Source organism: Lipotes vexillifer, unplaced genomic scaffold, assembly GCF_000442215.2.
Source record: "Lipotes vexillifer unplaced genomic scaffold, Lipotes_vexillifer_v1.1 scaffold102, whole genome shotgun sequence".
In the NCBI taxonomy this organism is placed as follows: Eukaryota; Metazoa; Chordata; class Mammalia; order Artiodactyla; family Lipotidae; genus Lipotes; species Lipotes vexillifer.
Window position 1 is genome coordinate 1,058,889 of NW_006786541.1, and position 27,533 is coordinate 1,086,421.

At 35.1% G+C, this 27,533-nt stretch overlaps 1 protein-coding gene and 1 pseudogene across 4 annotated transcripts in view; one reads left to right on the forward strand and one right to left on the reverse strand.

Moving 5' to 3' along the window:
* VPS13C (vacuolar protein sorting 13 homolog C) overlaps nucleotides 1-27,533 on the forward strand; it is a 177,513-nt gene that overhangs the window by 89,417 nt on the left and 60,563 nt on the right. For all 4 annotated transcript variants that reach the window (XM_007458878.1, XM_007458879.1, XM_007458876.1 and 1 more), the window contains 15 exons: nucleotides 768-915; nucleotides 1,984-2,092; nucleotides 6,821-6,957; nucleotides 8,665-8,821; nucleotides 9,777-9,856; nucleotides 10,352-10,411; nucleotides 11,112-11,268; nucleotides 13,043-13,159; nucleotides 14,612-14,715; nucleotides 15,116-15,283; nucleotides 16,501-16,805; nucleotides 17,768-17,915; nucleotides 20,305-20,455; nucleotides 22,706-22,818; nucleotides 26,616-26,785. In XM_007458878.1, the coding sequence (XP_007458940.1) occupies nucleotides 768-915; nucleotides 1,984-2,092; nucleotides 6,821-6,957; nucleotides 8,665-8,821; nucleotides 9,777-9,856; nucleotides 10,352-10,411; nucleotides 11,112-11,268; nucleotides 13,043-13,159; nucleotides 14,612-14,715; nucleotides 15,116-15,283; nucleotides 16,501-16,805; nucleotides 17,768-17,915; nucleotides 20,305-20,455; nucleotides 22,706-22,818; nucleotides 26,616-26,785 (2,124 nt within the window). The remainder of the gene's footprint in view (nucleotides 1-767; nucleotides 916-1,983; nucleotides 2,093-6,820; nucleotides 6,958-8,664; nucleotides 8,822-9,776; nucleotides 9,857-10,351; nucleotides 10,412-11,111; nucleotides 11,269-13,042; nucleotides 13,160-14,611; nucleotides 14,716-15,115; nucleotides 15,284-16,500; nucleotides 16,806-17,767; nucleotides 17,916-20,304; nucleotides 20,456-22,705; nucleotides 22,819-26,615; nucleotides 26,786-27,533) is intronic.
* On the reverse strand, nucleotides 3,320-4,777 carry LOC103075460 (intraflagellar transport protein 88 homolog pseudogene; annotated as a pseudogene).

A 27,533-nucleotide genomic window follows, 5' to 3' on the forward strand; every position in this document is an offset into this window, starting at 1 on the left:
TATCTCTAGGGCTCACACCAGAGGACATTTGAAAGTGTGTATGTTCATTTTAAATTCATTTTCTACCCCGTCCAAGGAGATTTAATTATCTTAAATACAAAAGGAATGATTATAAGACAAGTCCAGAAAAGAATTCTGGTTGAAGAGCTTTATAAACTTAGAAATAGCTTACTTTTCATCTTGCCATTTTTTTCTCTAATCTCTGTACCAGCACACATATCAGTCCTTGAACAACTGTATTGATGATTTCTCCCATAGCTTCAAAAATATCAGTTTCTTTTAAAAATTTACTCAGGTTGTCATCTATCTTCTGTTTAAAGAAAAAAGTTTTCTTAAAGTTGTATGTCATATACAGTTGACCCTTGAACGGCACGGGTTTGAACTGCCTGGTTCTGCTTATGCGCAGATTTATTTTTCTAGTGGTAAATAACACAGTATTACATAACCTGTGGTTGTTTAGAACTGTGGTTATGGAGGAGCCACATATACAGAGGAACCGAAATATGAAGGGCAAACTATAAGTTACATGATTGCATGGAGGGGTCGTCACCCTAGTCCCCGATGTTGTTCAAGGGACAGCTGTGTTTTAATCTGTCCATGCTCGTATATTGTAGATTAAATTAATTGTAGACCAAGTTTAGAAAACACTAAAACAGCGTTGTTTCAAATCAATGTTTAGAGCAGCAACTTTGGGCTTCGTGTTTTTTTTTAATATGTTGCATTTACCCCTATGTTTATGCATATATATCAATTATATTTTTCATTAGGACAGTGATCCAGCCAGGCATCTCCCATCCTGATATTCAGCTGTTGCATCCAATTAACTTGGAGTTTTCTGTAAATCGGAATCTAGCTGCATCTTGGTACCACAAGGTGCCTGTTGTGGAAATTAAAGGTCATCTTGAGTCAATGAATGTGAGTATATGAGTGAAAAAAACTTTCTTTTTAAATTGTTTTTTAAATTTATTTATTTTTGGCTGCACTGGGTCTTCATTGCTGCACGCAGGCTTTCTCTAGTTGCGGCGCGTGGGCTTCTTGTTGTGGTGGCTTCTCTTGTAGTGGAACACGGGCTCTAGGCACGCGGGCTTCGGTAGTTGTGGCTCACAGGCTCTAGAGCGCAGGCTCAGTAGTTGTCGCTCACAGGCTTAGTTGCTCCGTGGCATGTGGGATCTTCCCGGACCAGGGTTCGAACCTGTGTCCCCTGCATTGGTATGCGGATTCTTAACCACTGCACCACCAGGGAAGTCCCAGAAAAAAACTTTCTTATTGAAAGTTCAGACTCTGAAGACTTTCTCATTATAAATCTAAATGAAATGTGGAATTTTTACTGATTGTTGTAAGGAAAATTTCAGTGTGATATTGTCCAACAGGATCTTTATTAATTTTAGTAGAATTTAATCTTCAGTTAAATGTTACTTAGCTTTTAAATTTGTTATGTGTACATGTTAGCAGAGATCTGTTTGTAAATTATTTATTAGTGTATTATAATTATAGCTCATGCTATATATAATATATATACCCTTTTATTTTAGGAATATCTGAGTACCCCTCAGATAATTATAGCAATGAGTGAAATGCCTATTTTTCATATTGAAGGTGGCCTTCTTATTACATTGAAATTGTTATTGTTTAAAAAGTAGAATTTATGTGTGTTCTGAAAGTCACATTAAAAAAAAGTGATCTGATTTCTTTAATAATTATTAACTTTCACTAAGGGTCATATTGGTTAAGTAGATGAAACTAATATTGACTTGTAAATCACATTGTTTTTCTCCAAACACTGTCTTATATTTGAAGATGAAATTTTTAACATGAAATAAGTAGTGAAATACTTGAGTGTACAGTGACTATATAATTTTTTAGTCATTGTTAAGAGTATCCTGTCCTTAGTGTTTTGTTACTAAGGATTTGTTTTCCATATTAAAATTGTTTCATTTTAAAATGAAATATCTTTATCTTTTCTTGAAACATCATATTTGACAGGTTAATCTAAATCAAGAAGATCTTAATCTTTTATTTAGAATACTAGCAGAAAATCTTGGTGAGGCTACTGAAGACTTGAATAAAGTGAAACCAAGAGTGCAAGAGACAGGTAAGAGGTTGACAGTAGGTGGTGTAATAAATGTTATTTTACAATTTTGTAGGGGAGACAAACAATAAAAATGAAGTAAACAAACATATATTTACAAATTGCGATTTGTATTACCAAGAAAACAAATAAGATGCTATTGAATAAAACCATAGTTTGCTTTTAAGTTGAGTGAAGTCAGTTATTTCTAAGTTGCATGAGTTAGGAGGAGGCCATAAAGAAGGGTTTCAGATCAATGGTGAATTCCTGGAAAAATTTTTGAACTTGCATGTATAGAGAAAAAAACATTTTAAGTTGGCACTAGGCTATGTAGCATACTTGATCTTTTATTTTTTTAATTTTTTAAAAAATTAAAAAAATATTTTTTTGGCCGTACTGTGTGGCATGCAGGATCTTAGTTCCTTGACCAGGGATCGAACCCATGCCCCCTGCAGTGGATGTGCGGACTCCTAACCACTGGACTGCCAGGGAAGTCCCTTGATCTGATTTTTAGCTGTACAAAGTGAAGTGGTTGATAAATTACCACTGAACAAAGATACTGAAAAAATTGTACAGCAATAAAAATGCAAATAGTATTTAAATTATTAGGTACAGTGGCCCTTAAAGGCAAAGTAAATACCAGACTTATTTTTTAAGCTGTTTTATATGTACACATATATACATACACAGTGTATCTTGGTGTTCATTCCGTATCTATATATATGCTGTGTATAGATACGACTCATTCTTTCTAATGGCTGCTTGGTATTAAATTCTGTTGAAGTATCATAATTTAGTTAGCAGATCCCTATTGATGGACATTTCAGGTGGTTGTCAGTCTTTCACTCTTACCATGTTGCATTAAATATCCTTGTACATACACTTTTTTACAAGTGCATGTTTATCTGTAGGGGAAATACCAGGACTGCTGGGTTAAAGGGTATTTAGTTTTTATTAAATTAAAATAATAATTGAATTCAATCAATATATTTAATAAAATTAATTTTATTAACATTTTGACAGATTTGCCAGTTGACCCCCATAGAACTTATACTCATTTTGTACTCCCATCAGGTGGTTTTTCTGTGCTTTTTCTAACACAGTGTATTATCAGATTTAAAAATTTTTGCCAGTTTGCTGCTGAGTGAAAAATGTTATCTCACTGTATTTTTTCAATTTTAAAAAACTTTTTTTTACCTGAAACTAATGTAATATTACATGTCAATCGTGTCTTAGAAAAAACCCAGAATATTAGGGGGGAGCTTTCACAACTTCAACACACCAGTCATAACCTACAGCAAAAGATGTTTCAATTACAGGAGCAATGAGTTTTGCAACAGTCATGATGTATTTTTCTGCCATGTCTTTCCTTTCACGTTCCCTTTGCCTTAGATGATCATTTTTTATAGATTCAATCACTAAATTAGTATGTGGGTCATCACTTGGTGAAATGTATTTATCATCTTCATTAGTTTCTAATGGAACAGCAATCAAGTTTTGGAATGCCTTATTTTCTTCTCGATCTCCAACAGCAAAGTAACTAAGAATTAGGTTGAAGCCTGCCTTCAGATTTGGTGCCATACTCATTATGTGCTCAAATAAATTAATGGCATCTGAATACTGCCCAGTTTTTTGTGTGTGTGTGTTTTTTTTTGCGGTACACGAGTCTCTCACTGCCGTGGCCTCTCCCGCTCCAGAGCACAGGCTCCGGACGCGCAGGCTTAGCGGCCACGGCCCACGGGCCCAGCCGCTCTGCGGCACGTGGGATCCTCCCGGACCGGGGCACGAACCCGTGTCCCCTGCATCGGCAGGCGGACTCTCAACCACTGTGCCACCAGGGAAGCCCTGCCCAGTTTTAATAAATGTTAACTCCGATGTTCTGCATAATTTTAATCCTCATTTCTTTATGGACACTTGGAATTTGATCTAAGGCTATTTGGTAGAATTTAATGGCTTTGGAATAATTTCTTTGCTTTAAATAAATATTTCCCATATTCACTTTCAACCGTCCTGCACTGCTAAACATCTTATTTTTCACTATAACTTGATAGGTGTTTGGTGCTTCAGCATACATTGCATTAGCTGAATATTGACTGGCCAAGTTGAAAAGAACTGATTAAGTTAAATCCAAATTGATGTTTTCTGGACTTGTAACTTGTTCTCCTTGTTTCACCAGGACTCTCTCTTTTCTTCCTGCATCTTTTGCTTTTTCTAAGGCCAATTTTACGTCTCCACGACTGTTAGCAATACAGCTTTCTTCTACCTGCTCATTTACTTTCTTCTCCACTTGTCTCATCTTTTCTTCTCTGCTGTCTTCGTTCCTGGCCTCCAGGGGCGGTGCAGGGCCCCACGACTGACCGAGGGGGTCGAACGCAGAGCCTCTCAAAGCTGCTTTGGTAAAACTAGCTGCCCTCACTGCTGTCATGGGTCTACTAACTCCATCCTGAAGAGCCCCTGCATTGGTCTTCCCACTGCTGATGCCAGGGATGTCTTGGACCCATACCCAGTAGCTACAGGTCTAGCAACCACTGTGCTTGGTATTTTAGCAGTTACGGGAGGTCTTCTGCCATGACTAGTTCTCACAGCTTGCTGAAAAGCTGTGTCATTCTCCAGTTCCTCGGTATCATAGGTTGGATTGTAGTCATTATAGCCAGACTAAAGATCATCATCTGTCTCTGGGGCGAGGTATCCATTTTGCATCATTTGTACCTCCGTGAGAGCGAGCCCGAGCTCGTGCCTCCGCGGAGCCTTGCCGGGGATTTCGGAGCTTCGCGTCACGAACTCAGGGTCCGGGGCTTGAGGGCCGCGCGCGGCTTCCGGCGGGGTGCGGGGGTGGGCACGGGCCGGGGGCAGAGCCCCCGCGCCCCGTCCCCACGGGCCCCTCGGAGGGCGGTAGGCACCCACGCCACCCCGAGCCCTCTCCCCCCTCGCGGCGAGGGGAGCAGCGTGACCGCGAGCGCGGCGGGGCCGGCGTGGCCTTTCTGGGGCTCAGCAGAGAGCTGTGCGGCTGCAGCGCTGCCACGCGCGGATCCCTTGGCTTCTTTCAACATTTTGTGGGATTCATCCGTGTTTATGTCTGTAGCGCTAGTTCTTTTTATTCCTGTTTCCAGTATTTGACTATCATGAGTGAAATTGCTATGAATGTCATTGTACAGTCTTTCGGCACACTTATATACCGTTTTCTTTTGGACATATAGCTAGGAATGGAATTACCGGGGTCATATGTTAGCTTACATTTCGCTTCAGTAACTTACGCCAGGCTATATTGAACAGTTTTCCAAGTGGTTGAACCAATTTACTTTCCTACTAGCAATGTATGAGAGTTCCAGTTGTTTCACATTCTCACCAGTACTTGCTATCCTCAGTCTTGTAAAATTTAGCCATCCTGGTGGTTATATAGTAGTATCTCTATGGTTTTTATTTGTTCTCTGGTAACTAATGAAATTAAAGACCTTTTCATATGCCATTTGGATATCCTCTTTTATGACATGATCATTCAAGTCTGTTGACCATTATTTTTACTGAGGTATGGTCTTTTTTCTAATTGGTGTATAGGAGTTGTTTATTCATTCTGGTTAGGAGCCCTTTGCTGGTTTATGTGTTATATGTATACATGTTAGTGTATGTGTAGAAATATCTTCTCCCTATCTGTGCTTTACCTTTTCACTCTCTTAATAGGTTTTCTTTTAATAGAATTAGTTAATTTTAATGAATTCTAATACACAATTTTAAAAAATGATCAGTGCTTTTTATTTCCTATTTAAGAAATCTTTGCCTGTTCCAGGAATTTTTTTGTAGAAGCAAAATATTTGGTAGAATTATTTTCCCTGAATCACATTATGTTTGGAACAGTGCTGAAATAAGGTGATAGTTAAGAAACCTTGCCCTATGCATTGCTTTCTCAAAGGTAATAATTAACAGCAGTGGTTTTCCATATGGAAAACACTAGACAAGGTACTGAATCTGTCTGGACCACAATTTGCTCATATGTGAAATAAGGACAATGTAAAGGTTTTACCTTAAAGTGTTGTTGTACGAGTTAAATGAGATAGTCTGTGAACGTCTGTTAGCACAACATCCATCACAGAGGTTAAGTACTTTGCAAGTGATAGCTATTATTAGTGTTGTGTATGACAGTTTAGAAAGCAATTTTACTGCATTTCAGGATGCGTGAATTTCAGGACAACAGGGTCATATTCATATGGTTTTACTTTTGATTCTTGGTACGGAGTGAGAGGCTTTAACTCCCCCCCCCCCCCCCGCTTCTTTCATATCAAGCCTTAGCTCTTATTATCCTCCTTATGATGTAACCATATCAAACTCCATTCTGTTTGCAAATCCAGTCCTGATGTGTTATTTCTCTGTGGTTTTCTACTACCTCTTATTTTATTCTTCTCTGTGTGAGGAGCTCCTTCAGTTCTACTTGAATTATAACTCTCCTATTAAGACTTTCTTGACCTTCTCATGACAGTGTCATGCTTAGTTCTGTGCTTTCTACGTACTTTATCTAGAGACTATTAACATTTGTCCATTTAATGTGACTAGGTGGTGCCTTCTTATTTTGTTTGTATTTTAAGTATATATGTTTCTTCTACTAAGCCATGAGCTTTCTAAGGGCTAGAGCTGTGTATGACTGATTTGTGGATTTTCAATGCCTAAACCAAGTCCAGAGTACTTGTATAAGTCCTTGTTGAGTATTCATGTAAGAAATGTGTGAAAAGAAGTGAATGAATTTCTTTTAAACATCTTTAGGTGAAACTAAAGAGCCACTTGAAATCTCTACATTAAAACAAGATATGCATGTTTCACAAGATAGTTTAACAGCTGGAGTGGAAGAAATTAGATCTGTAGACATCATTAATATGCTGCTGAAATTTGAAATCAAAGAGGTGTGTAATTTTCATCTGTTTTTATAAAATGAGGTGGATAAATAATGGATATTTGGAATTACCTCTAATAAAGTAAACTTGTAGATTATTGATATGGATAGAAAAAGCTTACAAAGGCCATTTGTAATTTGTATGTAGAAATGTTTAAAATTTGAGAGTTTGCTAAAGATGAGTTATATTGGGGGGATATAATATTTACAGAGAAAATGGTAATATGCCCTATAACAGGCTTTTCAAATGATTTTAGGACAGTTGGAATGTGGCCTGCTTTGGATTTTATATAGGGAAGGCAGGAAAGGGAAAAATGACAGAGAAATTCTTTGCAAATTTTAGAAACCATTAATAGAATAAAACACAATATGCCTACATTTAAAAAATGTTATATTACCTTTACCTGCTTTCCATCTGCAGATTCTTAAGGTAAGGTTAAATGAATTTTCCTCTTCTGTGTTCACACACATAACAGATATTCATTGCATGTACTAAGTGCTAAGGATACAGAAGTAAAAGATATGAACTCTGAACTCAAACAAGAAAACAATTAAAATTTTTGTTAAGTACTTCCATTAAAAATGTGCCCAGGGAGCTTGTGGCAGTGATGGTAGGAAGAGGGCATCTAAGCAGTCTGAAAGAGTCAGGGAAGGTAACCTGGAGGAAGTGAGATTTAGTTGAATTTTTAAAGAAGAAGAAGATACAGTCTGAGGAAAGGAGTTTAGGAAAGGGGCTGGGACAGGGTAGAAAGAGGGACAGGCATACACGTGTGTATGTGGGAAAGCATCGCAGATACAGGGACTTAGAAGAACTTTCTCCAAAATCCCTTCATTGTTAAATAGCTGTGCAGAGGTTATGTTCTATCTTTGAGTCAAAAATAATAAACTTTTAAACAAATGAGTGCTACTTTTTTGATCTGAAATATATGTTTTAGGAAACTAACTTCCTTCATGCTAAACCTCTGCTGTTTTTCTGGTTAATGTTATAGTTATTGAAGATTTTTAGGCTTTGATAATTGAAACATTGATAAATGAATAATTCTATTTGCAAATGGGTTTCATTAACATATGTACATATAAAACCTGTAAGTCCCTTTTAATATTATTTGTAATACATATAATTACAGTTCTCTTCCCTTAGGACAGTGATTAGGGTGGGGGATAGCAATTTGCATCCTCCCCTCAAGCTGATAATTAGCATTGTCTGAAGACATTTTTGGTTGTCACTATCCAGAGAAAGAGTGGGCTACTGGCAACCAGTGGGTAGAGGCCAGTGATGCCACTAAACAGCCTACAGCGCATGGGACTACGCCCCACTGGAAACAATTATCCAGCCCCAGATGTCAGTGGTGCCAAGGTTGAGAAACCTTGCCTTAGGAGTAGTTTAAAAATTGACTGTTTATCTCAGACTTTCAGATCTAGTCTGACACCATCCATCAGACTAGGACTTCTGGGAATTAGGCAGAACAACTTTTTTTTTTTCATAACTATCTTGAAATCCATTAAAATACAGTGACAGTGCTTTAAAAGTCTGAACAAGTAAGTGGGCCTTCCAAAGTAAATAACCCTAGGTAATTTCCAGGCACAAATAGAAGTGAACATCTTTACACTGTGTGAATATTTTGATAATATCATTCCGGATGATTATTAAATTGTTAACTTATCTTCAGTGTATATTAGTGAAATAGTTTGTGGTAATATTGGTAACTTCTTCTAGGTCGTGATTACTTTGACGGAAAAAGCAGAAAAGAAAGGAAAGCCTTTATATGAACTAAATGTCCTGCAGCTTGGACTGGAAGCTAGAGTTAAAGCCTACGACCTGACTGCTGAAGCTTATCTAAAAAAAATTAGTATGCAATGCTTTGAGTTCACTGGTGAGTGTGAAGTATAGTCTCTGTAAATTGTGCATGTAATAGGCAGATGGTCATTACCTTTTTATCAACATGAAGCATATTTATTAGTGTCACCATAATTATTTAGTTTAAATTTATTACATTAATATGAAGTAATTTGATAGTTAAAATTCATTATGTAGTTATTTATCATAAAGTAAGTCTATATCTAAATATTTAGCACAATGTAGAATATATCTAAAAGAAAAATGAGGCATGTATCTTCAGTACATAACACTTCAGTACTTATGAAAAGCAACATTACATTATAACTGTGCTCTGAGAACAATACCCAGGTATAGAGCCCAGGGACCCTTTTTGAAAGGTGAGTTAATTTACTAGGAAGTAACTTTTTTTCTTTGGTTTTTTATTTATTTTAAAATTACATAAGTGTTTTTTATTTGTGTTTAATGACATTAATATATACTTGTAAAAAATAAAAATTAAACAACCCAGAAATATATAGAGGAAAAATTTAACATCACCTTGTAGTCTCTTCAGCCTTTCAGATTCACTTTCTGAATTGCACCAAGCCAACTTTTAAAGTTGGTATGGGTGTTTAAAGTTATAGGAACTCTATGGGGTAACTTTAATTAAAGCAAACTTGTATTGAGAATAATCACTAGTTTTAAGTATTTTATAGCTTTGTCCTTTATTATGATTTGTTCAAATAAGTAATACCAGTAGTACCAAATGTTATAACATTTATAATTGGCCAGTGCTGGTATTTTTGTGTTTTTTGGAGTTTCTTTAATTTTTTTTTTCAAAGCCAGCTTTATTGAGATACGATTTATATACAGTAAATTCACCCTTTTTAGCGTACAACTCTGAGTTTTGACAAACATATATTTGTTTAACTGGCTGGTCTATTTTTAAATACATTTTTGAAATGTCTAAACGACTTAATAATGAATCTACCCTCTTTTTTCTCTTTTAGACTCTAAAGGAGACCCTCTTCACATTATTAACTCTTCTAATGTAACAGATGAACCCCTTCTGAAAATGTTATTGAAAAAGGTAGTTTCATTTCTAGGATTCTTTAATATTTGCATATGTGAAATTATGTCATTCCCCTGTATATAATATCTTGGTTTTCTCCCCTAAAATTTTTCATCCTAAAACTGGTTAATTATAGTGATTTATGCAAACATCTGACAATCCTGGATAATTTCAGTAAACTTCTGAGTTAATCCTATGTTTTTGAATAAGTAGATGTATACAAAGTTCCATTGTAATTTGAAGCAAAATCTATTATAATCTAGATACACTGACAGTTTCCCCTACCTTTAGCATTTCCTCCCAAGTAGGATAAGGAGTTCGGGTTTTTGCTTCTGTAGAATATAAGAAATGCTTATGTGGTCATGGTTTTGGCATGTTCTTCTTTGCCTTTAAGAAATATGTTTATAGTGTTTTCATAGCATACTTTGAAAAGTAAAGAATATATATATATTTTTTCAGTGTGTGAATTTTTAGTGTTTGCAACCCAGTGGCTTTATCCTCCATTATTTGTAGGCAGACAGTGATGGACCAGAATTTAAAACCATCTATGACAGTACCAAACAAAGACTTCAGGTAAATCTTTTCTAATTCACTATAAGGTTAAATTATAGTAATGATTAAATCTAGCTTCAAAGCCATCTTCAGTTGTGAGATTGTGAGCTCTAAAATTAGAATAAGGGTGGTAATAATAATAGGTTTAATTTTATAGATAAAAGAAATGGATGGAGAGTTGAAATAAAGTTATTACAAAAGTTGATTTGATTTCCTAAAAGACTCCTTGTTTCCCAGATATAAATTAATGATTCCTTGTTGTACACAAAATATTTTTTAAGGAAATTTTGTTCACTATGGTTATTTGGCGTAGTGTTGATGGAAGCATTTAACATTTGAATGAATTGGCTTTAGGATTAGAAAAAAATTAAGGGTAAGGCTAAAAGTATGGCTCAGTACAGACATTGGTCACCATCCGTTTGAGCGTGTATAGTCTGTCTTGGGACCATCTGTAAGGGGACCGACCAATGTAAGGCTGATAATACTTCTTGTATCTTTACTTAAAGCCTATCAAGTTCCGTTGAGGTTAGAATTATTGTTGGGTGTGGGAGTGGGCAGTGTTGGTTTATTGTCTGGTAAAGGTTAACAAAGTAATAGTGAGTTCTTTCTCAAAAAAGAAGTCCTTAGTTGAACTATTCTTGTGCTACTTGTATATGTTGAGGTTTGACATAAAAATGTTTCCATATCTGAAATCTGCCTCTCTAATTGTTCATTATCTTAGGTTTCATTTTCATCCTTAAACTTAGTTCTTCATTTGGAAGCTTTACTGTCCTTCATGGATTTTTTATCATCTGCTTTTCCATCCTCTGAACCTTCTAAGAAGGAATCGGAGCTGAAGCCACTTATGGGGGAGTCCAGAAGTATCATTGCCAAAACTGGTATTAACTTTTGAGTCATGGTTTAATACTTTCTATCTGAACTTTAATAATCATATAATAACATGTATTTTCAAGCTAAGATAACTGTGTATCACCTTAATGTTTAGCTCCTTTGACAGATGAGGTTGGTTTCAAAAGAAAGCAGATTTTATCCCTATGGTATGATAGGGTAATTTAGTGAGAGATTTTAAATAAGTGTTTAATATTTATCACGTATTTATATTTGATTTCACCGCCTAGCTTTTATTTAAAGTAAAGTTGTATATACTTTGCATTGATGTCTCTGTAACCTTCACTCCAGTGAAAGTGAGGAAGGAAGTAATTAAAATATGAACACAATCATGCATAGTAGCAAAGGCCCATTTCAGTCAGTCAGTTAAAACTACCTGGTGCTCAACAGTTTTCAGCTTTGCAAAACACAAAAGGAACAATCTCATGGAAGATACAGACTCACTTTGGTTTCTAACCAAAACTGTATTTAAGTCACATAGAGATATGGGCACATGCCACAATTTGTGCCATGAAATATTAGATGTGGTGTAGCGTGAGTGAACATGTGCCTGTTTTTAAGCCAAATATCATTTTAATTATTTTTCTTTCATGTCATATGATGTGAGTATCTAACATCTGGTAATTTAATTTTCAGACCATTACCTAGTTGTATTATATCTATATTACTGGCATCTTTAAAGTGAAAACTGTTAGTAATATTAGATCTGATACAAGGATGAGATTTTTTTTTTTTACCAGGGAGCAGAGCAGTATTTTTGCATTAAACAAGAGTAAAAGAGTTTTACCTTCTTCATCTTTAATGTACTTGTTACATTAATATCCATGGAAATACTTACATAACGTATACATACATACACACGCGTATGCACACAGTTGAATAAATGAAAAAGCAACGTTTAAGCTCACAATAAACTACAAAAAATAGTAATCCAAAGAAACAATCTTCTAGTTATGCCAAATAGCTATTTTTTATGGTTTGATTTTGCTACTTTAAATCTTAAAGGAAAAAAAAAAACCCTTTTATCATCTCGGTGATTAAGGACTGATGTCCCCATACTTTTACAGTTTTATAGGAAAAAGTGTTTCCTCCAGTCAAGACAAATCTCTAGGAAATTATATCTTAAATTTATCAATCAGGACCTAGACTAAAATAGATTAAGAGAATCCATTTGATTGTGATTTTTATACACGTACACAGACACAAATACACATTATAAAATAATTTTTTGTTTTTTTCTTAACTTTAGCCCTTTATGTTCATCTCTTATAGAACTTTTTTTAGGATTCTTCATGGAGAAACATAATATAATCTAGGGAAGTTGTCTCTGTAGTTAATAACATGTATGTGTCATAGTTAATAATACATATTTTACTGTCATCACTATTTCAATTTTTCATGAAATATTTTTCTTTGATCTAATATATGATATGAAAAGGAGTTCCAAATCAAAATTTAGCTCTAATGGAATCTTAGAATTCTAATATAGGGGGTTTCATTTTTACCCACAAGAAAAATTATAGTAAAGTTTCCATCTAGCAAAATTATAAGGTGCTAGTAAATGTTGCTTTTATTTTTAATTTCGATGGAAATATGCTACTTTCTGTCTGATTGACATTTAAAAATAATATTAATTATATGTAATCTTAATGGAGACCTTTCTGGTTCTTCATAGTTCATAATGTACTTTTAGTGATTTGGGGATTATTTTATGTTATATCATCTTTGCACTTTGCTAATCACTACGATTCTATTACTTTTCAGTATCCAGCAACACTTCTCAAGATGATGTGTTTGATTTAAAGGTCATAGCTGAATTAAATGCATTTAATGTCTTTGTCTGTGATCAGAAGTATAATATTGCAGATATTAGAATACATGGTAAGTAACTTTTTCTTGGTGTAGGTATTTCTGTTTCTTTACATAGACCTTCAGGAAGAATGAGCTTTTTGCACGGTAGATTTCTCATGAGTCGTCTTTTGGTTTACTTATATTGAAGATTCTTGCAAACTTTTCAAAGATGTGCTTTGAAATGTTAGAAGTAAATTTGGTATGATTCATGACTGATGTGAGACATTCCTTATGTTTAAAAAATTTTTCAGAATAAGTCTAAGGCTTAATCTCATGTTCTGTTTGCATTTTCAGAATAATATAACTTTAAACTGAGAAATGAATATCATCACTGAGTAAAGAAAATGTCATTTTCCTGTTTCCCTTGTCTTTTGTGCTTATATAGCATCAGGAAGAGAAGTTTCTAAAAGAAATTTTGTAAGCTTTACACATCATCAGCCTCATATAGAGATGAGTTCAGATTATACCATGGCTTCTGTAGCCAGCCTGCCAAGGTTCAAATTTTGGATCTAACACTTACTGGCTGACCTTGAGCAAATTAATTAATGTTTCTGTGCCTGAGTTCCCTCTTCTGTAAAATGGAGATAGTTATAGTAATTATTCATGGGATTGTTATGAGGATTAAGTTTACAGATTTACATGTATTAAGAAAAGTGCCTGGTATGTACATAATAAGCAGTTAACAAGGGGTTAGAAAATCAGTTGCATTCAAGAAATGTTACTGAGTATCTGTTTATGCGTAGTATGGTAATGATTTAGGTTCATTCTTGGGGCTTAGCTGTATGCATTCTCTCATTCACTCTGAGGAGTGGTTTTAGAAATCATTCCTTTAGAAATTATGAGAATGACAAACATTTTTTTGGAGAGAAATGTTAAAAGATTGTGTTTTAGATACAGTTTACTGTAGAAAGAATAGTATTTATTCATCAAATTATATTTAATTATAATTCCAATTCTTTAGTTTTCAGAGTAATAGTTTTCATTATATAATGTTTGTAAAATAACTGTTTAACAAATGTTAGGTGTCACCATAAATGACCGATTCTGATCTTACTAATACTGCACAGGATACTTGTGTTTGGAGATCTGTGATTAATTTTCTTTGACATTTGATTTCTTTTGTTTTAAAATTTCCACAAAGTTTATGTATGAGATGCTTCTAGAACTTAAAGATATTATAATCTTTCTTAGGTATCTCGTACATAGAAGTTGTTACCTTTGGGACTTGCTTGGCGGTCCAGTGGTTAAGACTTTGCACTTCCAGTGCAAGGGGCATGGGTTGTATCCCTAGTGGGGGAACTAAGATCCCACATTCCCACATGCCACTTGGCGTGGCTAAACAAACAAAAAAAAGTTTTTACCTTTAATATGTCTAATAGTGAGTAATTTTTATCTATTCTCTATCTTGGTAGTATATTATTGAATTAAAAACCACTAAATTAGTTCACTTGGATTAGGTGAAAAGTGTTGTGTTTCCCACAGGAATGGATGCCTCTATTTCTGTGAAGCCAAAGCAGACTGACATGTTTGCCAGACTTAAGGATATCATAGTTACGAATGTTGATTCGACTTCCATTCACAAAAAGGTAATTAAAAGATACGTTTCTATATTGAAATTTATTTTTGTTTTGGGGGGCTTGAGTTGCCTTTAATCATTTGTTCAGTGTATATTATCTGTCATGTGTCAGGCATTTTGTTAGGGAGTAAGCATGAATATGGTCATCATCTGCTTTCACAGTATATATAGACTAGGTGATTTGTAAAAGTTATTTCTAACCAATTAAGTGATTGATATCTCCATTGATAAAACTTTTTATAGATATAGGAAAAAGTTATTGTCAAGTTAAATGTTTTTAACTAATTTGTTGAAGGTTGAATTTAAGTGATGCTTCTTTATATATCACGGATTCTGTAATAAGGAAACTTATTTATAATACAGTGATACAGCTCTTTTGATATAATAACCAGTTAATTTAATACTTTTAGGCTGTCTCTATTTTGGGAGATGAAGTCTTTAGGTTCCAAATGACTCTTTATCCAGACGCCACAGAAGGAAAGGCCTATGCTGATATGTCTAAAGTAGATGGCAAACTTACTCTCAAAGTGGGTTGTATTCAAATTGTTTATGTTCATAAATTCTTCATGTCTCTTTTGGTAAGTTTATTTTTTAAATATATTTATTTCTCATTGACACCTAAGTATCTTTGCCTATACATCTGAACCTAGGTAGTCAAAATCTTTACTAATGGGGCTGTGTGATAAACTCCCAATTGCTGAATAGAATATTACAATTAAGGAAATCCTTTACATGATGGATAACTAAATGAATTTTTGTTATCATTGTTTTGAACTGTGAATGATCATTCTTTAACATTTCCATAGTTATATATTTTGAAAGTACTGTCTGATGTTTTAATTAGGCTTTTCAGTGTTATTTGTTTTATGAGAGACCCTTAAAAGGTACTTAGTGAAAAGAATCTTTTAAGGAGGTCATCAGGCATTTGAAGGACTGATACTGGAACTTACAGCTTTTGATTATAATTATGATCAACAAGGCCATAAAATTCTTTTAATTATTTATTTCCATGTAAGTGTCATGGGCTGAAGAGTTTAATTTGCCTATGCCTCTTAGCAGGGCTGTTAATCCAAGCTTTTAAGTTACGGATATCTACCTAAACCATCATGTTTTATTTTTCTGGAAAGTAATTTATTTGGAGGGGGGTTAGTTTAATAAACTAAATAAACCATTTGCATTATTAATGGAAAAATATTGCTTCCAATTCTTTTCTCCATTGGGAAAAATCTTTCTGTTTTTAGTTGAAATTGAGGTGAAAGATCTCAACTCTAAATAAAGAATTTTTGACTCTTATTAATGATCGCAAGATTGTAAACACTTCAGCACCTTTGCTCATGTTAGAGTACACTTAAGAAAAGAACCTTTAGAAATAAGCGGGCAAAACGTTAGTTTCTAAAACTAAGGACTAAAACTAATAGACTTTATTCCTATGACCTAGAGGTACAGAATTAAAGCAACTTTGGGAGATGTAAAGAGTTCTCCTTCATCTTTTTATTTAAATTTGAATTAAGATGACAACATTCATGAGTAAAAGGGATATTTTAAAAAGTATTGTTACCAAAATTTGTCAAAAAACAAATAATTCTGAAATACATAAAGTGAAAGTTAAAGGATTCTTTCTTCCACTTGTTAATTATCACAGAGTGTATCTTTCTAGACTTTACTCCATGTACACAGTCATAAATAACGTCTCTTTTATATCACCTCTTTTATTTAGTTTTTCTTTTTTAAAGTTTTTCCTTTTAAAAATAAATCCTGTTTTGGGGGAACTCTAAATACCGGTATTTTCCAACAGAACTTCCTCAACAATTTTCAAACTGCCAAAGAAGCTTTGAGCACAGCTACAGTCCAGGCTGCAGAAAGAGCTGCTTCCAGCATGAAAGACTTGGCTGAAAAGAGCTTCCGCCTTTTGATGGATATCAATTTGAAAGCACCAGTTATTATCATTCCTCAGTCTTCAGTATCGCCTAATGCTGTTATAGCAGATCTGGGTTTAATCAAAGTTGAAAACCAATTTAGTGTAGTTTCTGTGGAACAGTATTCTCTTCCCCCAGTCATTGATAAAATGAACATCCAACTCACTCAGCTGAAGCTGTCCAGGTATAAATATATAATCCAATGGCGAATTACTTACTAGAAATAGAATTTTCATAAAATCTTTGCCAGGGGTAAAACACTCTAGTGATTTATGGTTCTTATTCCTTATTTCTTCTAATTATGAAACCTTGACTGTTGGTTTTTGGTTAGTGGTTTATAATGGTGGATCTCATAGAATCTACGTTTTGTCTTACTAAATTTATAACGTGTTTTTTTCACTCTAGAAAAATTTCCTATTATAAAATTATAGTTTACTCAATAATACTTAATTTAGATTTATTTTTATCTATTTTCTCTGCACATAGCTATTTTCATTTCTGTACAGAGACAAAACCTTCTTAAAATGTAATAAAATTTAAGATTTATTTCTCATTTCCAAACCTTGTCACATTTAGGAATTCTCAGTAAGATATCTAATGGATTATCAAATCCAAATGGGAAAGTGTTCACTCTGTTGAATGACAAGAGTAACTTATTTGGTGGTTCAGATGTTTGTTGGCAGGCAGGCTAGATATGACTGTTAAAATATGCTTGTTTAACTTCTAGGTTTGGTGAGTTTTTCCCTTTGAGTTTGGAGAAGTACTAATAACATAAACCTAAGGGCTAAGTAGAGTATCACTTTCTTTGTCCTCCAATTTTAGGAGGAGGTAACGTTCGTATGACGTTGGACTAGTTGCTATTAAATATCCTTGTGAAAGATAGTAAATAGTGCAATAGTCATACTTCATGAAATTTGTCTCTTTGAAATCAGCATTACATAGGCTTTGTTTTACATAGCTCTGCGTATAAACTCGAATTATTCTGATGCAGATTGATTTGTGAAAAGAAACATGTTCTAAAAGAACTCTGATAGCAGCCTTTAGTATTTAGAAAAATGCTCCGTGGAAACTGTTACACAGTATGATAGTCTTCATTTTAAAATGTAGATTTTAGAAATGTAAAATAAATTCTTATTTATCTTTCAGAACAATTTTGCAGGCTGGCTTACCACAGCATGACATTGAAATTTTAAAACCAGTCAACATGCTTTTATCCATACAGCGAAATTTAGCAGCATCATGGTATGTGAAAATTCCAGGGATGGAGATAAAAGGAAAACTAAAACCTATGCAGGTAAGTATATGTGTAAGATACATGAAAATTGCTAGATAGGCTTTTATCATTGATCACAGTGTAGTTCAGGTGGACATCAGAAGTGATAATACATTTAAAGGGAATGCTTTGTTAACTGGAAATGAAGTTATCCTAGTTTCCCACACTTTTCTTTATTTCACATTAATTGGATATTTGGTAAAACCAAGCAAGAACTCTGAGGTTAAAAGCTATGGAGTCTACAGAAAATATTATTAGTAATTTTAGAAAATTCTATTAAAGTTTTAAGGCAGTTAAATTATAAGACACGGTAAAGTGATATTTAGATACCACATTCAAAGCACCTTAGTAGTATTTTTAATGTATAGAAGCACTCTTTTATAGAAAAGTGGACATTTTCAATAGGTGAATATGTTTATTTGGTAAGCATATAAACAACAATACTTTTTTTTTAACATCTTTATTGGAGTATAATTGCTTTACAATGGTGTGTTAGTTTCTGCTTTATAACAAAGTAAATGAGCTATACATATACATACATCCCCCTATCTCCTCCCTCTTGTGTCTCCCTCCCACCCTCCCTATCCGCCCCCCGCCCCGGGTGGTCACAAAGCACCAAGTAAACAGCAATATTTTTAATACTGTAGTTAGCAGGTCATATGTAGGCTTACAGGAAGAGATGATACTGGTCGAAGATGGTCATGGAAGTGTAGGAATCTTACGGTTCTTGTGCGCCTCTGGGTGAAACTGTTGAAGCCAAACAGTAGGGGATAGGGAAAGGGAGGGAGTGGCTAAACAGAATGTGTGAAAGACAAATAAAAATTTAGTAGTTTAGTGGTTTTTGATGTCTGTGATTATTTCAGAGTTAGTTCTAAGATTAAACAAGAAGGGTCAAAGGAGCAGAGTCCTACTGGGGAAGATGTTAAAATTGAAGTTTGTTGTAGGAATGAAAGATCCCTATCTGTAGTATGAGTAGATACTCATGAGTGATATGAAGAAGAACATCTGTTCAGGCTATTGATAGAGACTTTTCTATTCTGGAATATGAGACTGTTCTCTTAAATTCTCCCTTGCTAAGATTAGCTCTCAGAACTAATATTTGATCCTTTTCAAATATTAGGAGGTGGTGAAGTTAGCTGTTCTTCAGGCAGCTGTGATATCTTGGTTGGTGTCACAAGTGGGAATGAATATACAAAGAAGTCCTAGGGAGTTAAAGTGACATCTGTTATCTAAGGACTAGGGCATGGAGCAAATAAGAAATCCCTGGTCATTGTTTCTTGCTAAAATATCTCCCCAGTTTCATTTAGGCTGGGAATCAGGCAATTTCCTTGGTGATAGGGACCTAATTTGGGGGACATAGGGTACTCTGATGTTCAGAAGAAAAGGTGCTGTGAATGTGTCTGTGTGAGTTTGTGTTTAGGTACTTGAAAAAGGCCTTTTGGACCACTATATGTGTAGGGGAGGTGTACAAGAGATGGAAGGATTAAAAGGTTTAATGGATCTTAGCAGCCAGTAGCATCTTTATTTGTTCTAGCAGCTTCATGCTGTTATGCAGCCACCCTTGAGGTAGATGATATTATTCCTATTTTAAAGATTAAGAAACTTGAGTTAGGGACTTCCCTGGTGGCACAGTGGTTAAGAGTCCGCCTGCCAATACAGGGGACACGGGTTCAAGCCCTGGTCCGGAAAGATCCCACATGCCACGGAGCAACTAAGCCCGTGTGCCACAACTACTGAGCCTGCGCTCTAGAGCCTGTGAGCTGCAACTACTGAAGCCTGTGTGCCTGGAGCTGGTGCTCTGCAACAAGAGAAGCCACCGCAATGAGAAGCCCACGCACCGCCATGAAGAGTAGCCTCCGCTCACCCCAACTAGGGAAGGCCCGTGCGTAGCAACGAAGACCCAATGCAGCCAAACATAAATTAATTAATTAAAAAAAAAGCTGCATTGCAGGAGAGCATCTTTTTCCTTCTTGGTGGAGACTGGAAACTGAACAGCATTCTTCCTGTATTGAGTTTGGAGGAGAATAAATAATGTGGAGGAAAAATCCAGTAGTGGATGAAAAGAGAGAGAAGCAGAATGGAGATGAGGAACTAGGGAGAGGGGAGAGGGACACAGGTCCTGGAACAGGACAAGATAGATAGTAGCAGTTAAGGCAGGAAGAAGGGAGTACCGGAAGTAGGGGCTTGGATATGAGTGGAGGCAGATGCGTGTTTACACACAGGAGTAATGTCTAATACTGTACAAGATGAAATACTTTTATCCTGGTATTCATGGTCACAACTTGCTTTTTTTTTTTTTTTAGTTAGATGTACAATTAGTTAATTTGAGGGACCATAAATTAATACATAGATATTATATTTTGCATTTTTTATTACTTTGTATTAACAACAGCCTATTGTTGCTTTCTAGGTTGCTCTCAGTAAAGATGACTTAACAGTTTTAATGAAAATTTTGGTAGAGAATCTTGGAGAAGCTTCTTCACAGCCAAGCCCTACACAGTCTACCCAGGAGGCTGTAAGAGTAAGAAAAGGTGTTTCCAGTAGACCTGACCACCTCAAAGGTATAAATTGATGGAGGTTTTTGCTTTGATTATAGAGAAAAATTAGTATTAATGCCATATTTAGTGTTGTTTTTAGTTGTCCAGCATAATGTGGTGTGAATGATCCAGCACTGTATTATTTACTGTGGAAAATCAGCTAGGGCTGCCTTGAAGCTCCCAGGGGAAGGAAGATAGGCTCGTTGCTCTAAATGGAGGGCCCACCTCTTATCACCTGCATGATGCATATTTGCCCTTTATTTGTGAAAGGTGAATTTGTCCAATTCAGGGGACACTGAGGGGTGTACTTTGAGAAAAAGCAAAGTAGGCATGTAGTATAGTAAGGTCCCAAACTAATTGAGAGAAAAGGACCTTGGTGTCATACTCAGATGACTGGTCCATAAAAAAGGAAGGTATTCCTGTTTAGTAACAGCATTACTTATCTGGCTTCACTGGGGAGTGTGATATAGTCAGATACATAAGGGAGTTTCCCAGATTATTAAAATTGAATCTTTCAAAAGCTCTGAACCTTTTAAATTCAGCCGTTTTTAAAAGATAATTTTTCTCAAATATAGGTTTCTTTTTGCTTTCTTGAACAATTATATAGAATAATTTTATAATTGTACTCTTTTCATCATTTAAAATCGTTATGTGAGTATCATATGTTTTATTTTAGACTGTGAATAGGTTAATATTTCCATGGCTAAAAAGAGATGAAGTGTTCCTTTTCCATATAGTAAATGGCCCCAGACTGCTGTGCTTTTATAAGGCTCAGGTCATCAGCTGTTACTTGTGACAACAGTCTGTAAAACCGCCAGTTAATAACACTGTACCAGCACTGTTTCACCTATAGTTAGGTCTGGTGTGTTTTGAGATCACAAAACAAATGACTAGAGCAGTGTGAAAAATAAGGTTCTTCGTTCAGGATAGTTATGAGTACTACATGAGTTTAGTGAGGTCAGCATCTTCTCCCAGGTTAAGTTCATGCCACTGTATAGACAAATGCTAGATAAGTAGGCTGTAGCTCCTGTTAGACAGGAACTATGTACACATGAATCAACTGTAGCAGGCAAGCTTTATGTGATTAAGGATCTTATTATGTTCAGCTGTGGTCAAGTCGTGTCTCTGGTTCAGGCTATACAGTTAATGTGGTGCTTGGGAAAACTTGTGAGTTCAGATGGAAAAGCTACAAAGATGATGAAGATTGGAATGTAAATTATTTTCAGGAAAGGTAAAGGAAAAAACCCTAGAGCTTTCCAACTTGGAGAAGGCTTTATCTGGTTAAAGTTATGCAGTGTTTGCTCTTCCAGTAACTTGTACAGTGAGAATAGACTTTCCTATAAATGACCAAAAGAATAGAATCAATCTCCAAAAGAGATTGCAGAATCACTTTGTAAGAGTGATTGAAAGCAATATGTATTGTTCTTTGTCTAAAAAGTTTCTGCCTGAAGATGAGGGGAGAGACTGAATTATTTGTCGAAGTCTCTTTGACCTCAGAGTTCCGAAGGCTCCTGTCCCAAATTATATTTGAGCTCTCCTCGACTCTGCTTTTGAATTACATTCTGTTCTTCTTGTAAAGGTAATGGATTGGGTGATATAGGTAATTAAAGATAGTGAGACGTGAACTACACTAGCAGAGGATCTTTTACTGGCTGGCTGGCTGTTGTAGGACAAAGTATTTTCCTTTTCTCTACCTCCAATTTCATAATCTTGAGAATGGCTTGTAACCAGTTATGTGAAATGCTTTGATAATTATAAACTATAATGAAGTAGTCTTGCTCTGGATGGGCTTTTTAAAAAAAGTTGTCTCGATACTTTTTTGCCTCTCTCTTTTTATTTTTTTATTTATATATATATATTTTTTGCGATACGCGGGCCTCTCACTGTTGTGGCCTCTCCCGTTGGGGAGCACAGGCTCCAGACGTGCAGGCTCAGCAGCCATGGCTCACGGGCCCAGCCGCTCCGCGGCATGTGGGATCTTCCTGGACCTGGGCATGAACCTGTGTCCCCTGCATCGGCAGGTGGACTCTCAACCACTGCACCACCAGGGAAGCCCCCCTCTTTTTATTTTTAATGTGGATAGTCTGGCTCTATCACTTTGCCTTGTATTAAATATATATGGAATACATGCCATTTTTGTTAATTGTCTCATAATGATTTAAAGAATCCTTGAAAATATGATATAAATTTAGAATCTTAGCTTTTAAAATATGTATAAAATCATATACATACTTAAAACCTTCTTAATTTTCATATTTATGTTTGAACCATCAGAACAAGAAGATGGGACAGACTCAAAGCTTTCTTTGGACCAGAATGCCGCTCTCCAGTTTGACTTTCACTTTGAATCTCTTTCTATTATACTTTATAACAGTGATCCCCACCAGGTATGTAGTTAATGTCTGCATCTAGGAATATGTCTTTAGCTCTTGATATTCAATTTTAGAATGTTGTCTTTTTTTTTTTTTGCGGTGTGCGGGCCTCTCACTGTTGTGGCCTCCCCCTGCTCCAGACGCGCAGGCTCAGCGGCCATGGCTCACGGGCCCAGCCGCTCCGCGGCATGTGGGATCTTCCCGGACCGGGGCACGAACCCGTATCCCCTGAATCGGCAGGCAGACTCTCAACCACTGCGCCACCAGGGAAGCCCTGCATGTGGGCTCTTTTCATTGAGGCGTGTGGGCTCAGTAGTTGAGGCGAGTGGGCTTAGGCGCCCCGTGGCATGTGGCATCTTAGTTCCCCAACCAGGGACTGAACCTGCCTCCCCTGCATTGGAAGGCAGATTCTTTACCACCACTGGACCACCAGGGAAGTCCCAGTGTTTTTAATCTTACTAGGCCAAGGAAAAGTTCTTACTTTTTTCCAAGTAATATCAGCACTAAAACACAACCTATCTCTAGGAGAAGAATTTTATATATGAGTAATTAATTATATGTACAGTTTTATTACATAGCTAGATATATATGCATATTTAACTAAGGAAAATAATTTAGTAGTGGCCTTGGAACCTTAGAGGATTATTTTTAAATTCATGATTATCCATGATATATAAGCATTAATTATGTTTCTCTTGAATAAATTTTATATGTAGTAGATACATATTAAGGATACTGATGAGTGAATTGTGGAACCAGGGTCTAGTGCCATTATGATTTGAACCACATAATGTGTAACTGATATTTTTAAAAGCTATTTTTTATTATATAGGTAGTATCTTCTAATAAATTTTTTGATTATATCAATTAATATCTCATAATACTCATACATATGGTACCCATAATATGCACTGATTATAAGTATTATATCTGTTGTTTATGTCCATTTATATGTTTTCTTATGTTTCATATTGTTTTCTAAACGTTATACAATATTCATAGATTGTTATTGTTGGGCCTTGGGCTAGTGTCTGTCATTTGTGCAATGGACTGCCTTAATTTCATTTTTCTTTTCCAAATTTTATTGAAGTATAGATAATTTACAGTATTGTGTTAATTTCTGCTTTATATCAAAGTGATTCAGTTATACATATATATATTCTTTTTTTATATTCTTTTCCATTATAGTATATCACAGGATATTGAATATAGTTCCTTGTGCTATACAGTAGGACCTTGTTGTTTATCCATCCTGTATATAATAGTTTGCATCTACTAATCCCAAACTCCTAATCCTTTCCTCCCCCTTGACAACCAGAAGTGTGTTCTCTATCTATGAGTCTGTTTGTGTTTCGTAGATATGTTCATTTGTGTCATACTTTAGATTCCACATATAAGTGATATCGTATGGTATTTGTCTTTCTCTTCCTGACTTACTTTGCTTAGTATGATAATCTGCAGGTCTATCCATGTTGCTGCAAATGGCATTATTTCCTTCTTTTTATGGCTGAGGAGTATTCATTCCATTGTATACATGTACTACATCTTCTTTATCCATTCATCTGTTGATGGACATTGAGGTTGTTTCCTTGTCTTGGCTATTGTGAATAGTGCTGCTGTGAACATAGGGGTACATGTATCTTTTCGAATTATATTTTTGTCTGAATATATGCCTAGGAGTGGGATTGCTGGATCATATGGCAACTCTATTTTTAGTTTTTTGAGGAACATCTATACTGTTTTCCATAGTGGTTGTGCCAATTTCCATTCCCACTAACAGTGTAGGAGGGTTCCCTTTTCTCCACACCCCCTCCAGCATTTGTTATTTGTAGACATTTTAATGTTGGCCATTCTGACTGGTGTGAGGTGACTGCCTTAATTTCTAATGTTTAATGTTAAGATAAAGATCAGAAAATGACATAATGGAAAATGAACAGTTAAATGGATTCTTCATTTCAGTTAAGGAACGATCATTCTACTGGTTTCTCAGCCTTAGAATCTTGGTGTCTTCTTTTACTTCCTTCTTTGTAGACCTTCTTTATTCATTTAGATAGAGTACTGTCAGTTTTTTCTTTGAGTGAACGTTTGCTCTTTCCTGGCAGTTTTTACTGCTGCTTTATTTGAAACTTCTTAGCTCACACAGTACTGCAGTGGCTTCCTTGTTTGTTGCTCCTTTTCCTTTCATCCATCCTAGACATTGGCACAAGTCAGTTTCCTCAATTAATCTTATGTAGCCGTTTATAACTTCCCATTCTACTTAGAAAGCATTCAGTGTTATGTTATGTGAATTTTAACTTATTAGAAAAATTCATTGGCTCCAAATTGTCTACATCAGTAACCATATCACAAATGCTATTATATTGTGATCAGTAGATGTGTCACTGGTCATTTCTATTAATAGTTACAGATCACAAGTTTGTGAACTATTAACATTTTTATAAATTAAAGGCATTCCAAGTTTTCCAATAATAATTTCATTCTGAACCACTTACATGCATTGTACTCTTTTGAGTGAGAGAAAATAGGGAGTTATAACCAGTGTGCCAAGAATTGCGCATCACCAAGTACCCTTATGTCAATGCCATGGTCTGTAGTGAGCAATTATGACTGAACTGATCATCTTTACTTCCCCGAATTTTTGGGTTTTTTTTTTTTTTTTTTTTGGTTTGTTATAAAGATTGAGGTCCTTTATCCTTAAAGTTTAAATATTTGGCTTAGGATCTGAGACCACGATTAGACCTCCACATTTCTTTCCAGACATCATTCCCTACCTTTCTTTTATTGGAATATTTAAGCCTAAGATGCCAGTCTTAGGCCTTGTGCCCTCAGAGCATCTTGAATTGTTTGCTCATGTTTTTTCCCCATCTAGAATGTCTTCTACCCCTCATAGCCTATCTAATTCCACTCAGTCTCTCAAGCTCAGTTAGTTCTCAACATTCTTCATGAATTTTTCCCAGCCCACAATGATCTCTTTGACCCTATGAGCTTTTGCTGTTTATATTCTTTACCTAATCACTTAATATCCTTTGTGGAATATAGAAGATATAAGTATGAATAAATAAGTGACGATATATCATTTTTTAATTATTTACAACTTACAGCATCTCCTTGGGATGTTCCTTGTAATGTATTTCTATTGTATTTTTTCAATTAGAGTATAAGCTCACTGAGATCACCTACCATGCCTTATCCTTTCTCATAAAGCCTTTAGTTCCTCTCACAGAGTGTTTTACAGAAGAGCTCATTAAATATTCGGTTGGCCAAAAAGTTCATTTGGTTTTAAGTAAAAATAAAAGACCTTTTTCATTTTCACCAAGAAGTTTATTGAACAATGTATTCATTAACCAAATGAACATTTTGGCCAACCCAGTATTTGTAAGTTAGCATAATTGATTGACAGTTTCCTGGGTTTTTTTTAATTTGCATTGAATTGTAAATTAGAAATTTTTGTGTATTAACCCTTGTTGAATATCAGCACACACACTTATATATTTATTTGTATGTGCACATACAGTCACAAACATGCATATTATTCTTTGTTCCAGTTTTAACACCCATACTTTAAAAATTTGTGGTATGGATTTGCTTTTTTTTTTTTTTTTTACATCTTTATTGGAGTATAATTGCTTTACAATGGTGTGTTAGTTTCTGCTTTATAACAAAGTGAATCAGTTATACATATACATATGTTCCCATATCTCTTCCCTCTTGCGTTGCATTTGCTTTTAACCTCTGAGTTAAGAAATATGTTTAAAAGTAATTACATAACACCTGAAGATAATTGATTCTTTTGCTTGAAAAATATACCACAGGAATCCAAACTTTCATTTCATAATGACAGTTTCCGGCTTGGTGAACTCAGACTACATCTTATGGCCTCTTCAGGGAAGATGTTTAAGGATGGCTCAGTGAATGTCAATATTAAACTTAAGACATGCACCCTTGATGATCTCAGAGAAGGAATTGAGAGAGCAACATCAAGGTTTGTCATCTCTGAATTTGCCACACATTTTATAAGGTTAACATTGCACTTGGCATTGCTACCAGGCATTGATTGCTCACCTTAAGATCGTCAGATGGGTCTTTTGTTCATCTTTTTTGGGATTCTGTTTCTTGGGATGATCAAAAGACGTCTTTGGTCATATTTCAGTTTGAAGTGCATCAAGAAGTAATGTTAATTTCAGGCTCAGTTGCTTTAAAGTTTGAATGAAAGGAAGTTTAATAATATTGTCTTAAATGTGGGAACTAAGAAACTGTAAGAACTTTAATAGTTAAATTCACATGGGATGGTTGATTGGTGATATATTTTTCTAAATTGTTTACAGTAGGCAGAATCTTTTTTTCAAAAAAGCCTTAAAGTTATGGATCTTTTGTTTTATTTTGTCTATATATTTTAAAACAGTTTTGTGAAATTTCTTTAAAAGTTTTAGTAGATCAACTATACTTAAAAAAAGACCCTACAGGGTTAAAAAAAAAAATGGCATCCCTAATTTTCACATTATCAAATCATTTTTGAAAGATTAATTTATATCACCCTACTATAAAGTGAGAAACATGCAACTTCAATAGCCTAATTATATTTTTATTCCTTTCCCAAATAATGAGATGCATAATATTTTTGTCCTTGTTTTTTGGAGAAAAACTATTCTTCTACTTGAAGTTGGACCTGTTGAATATGTATTGAATACTTCTGAGCCCTTTGTTTTTCTCGGAGATGAATAAATGAGGAA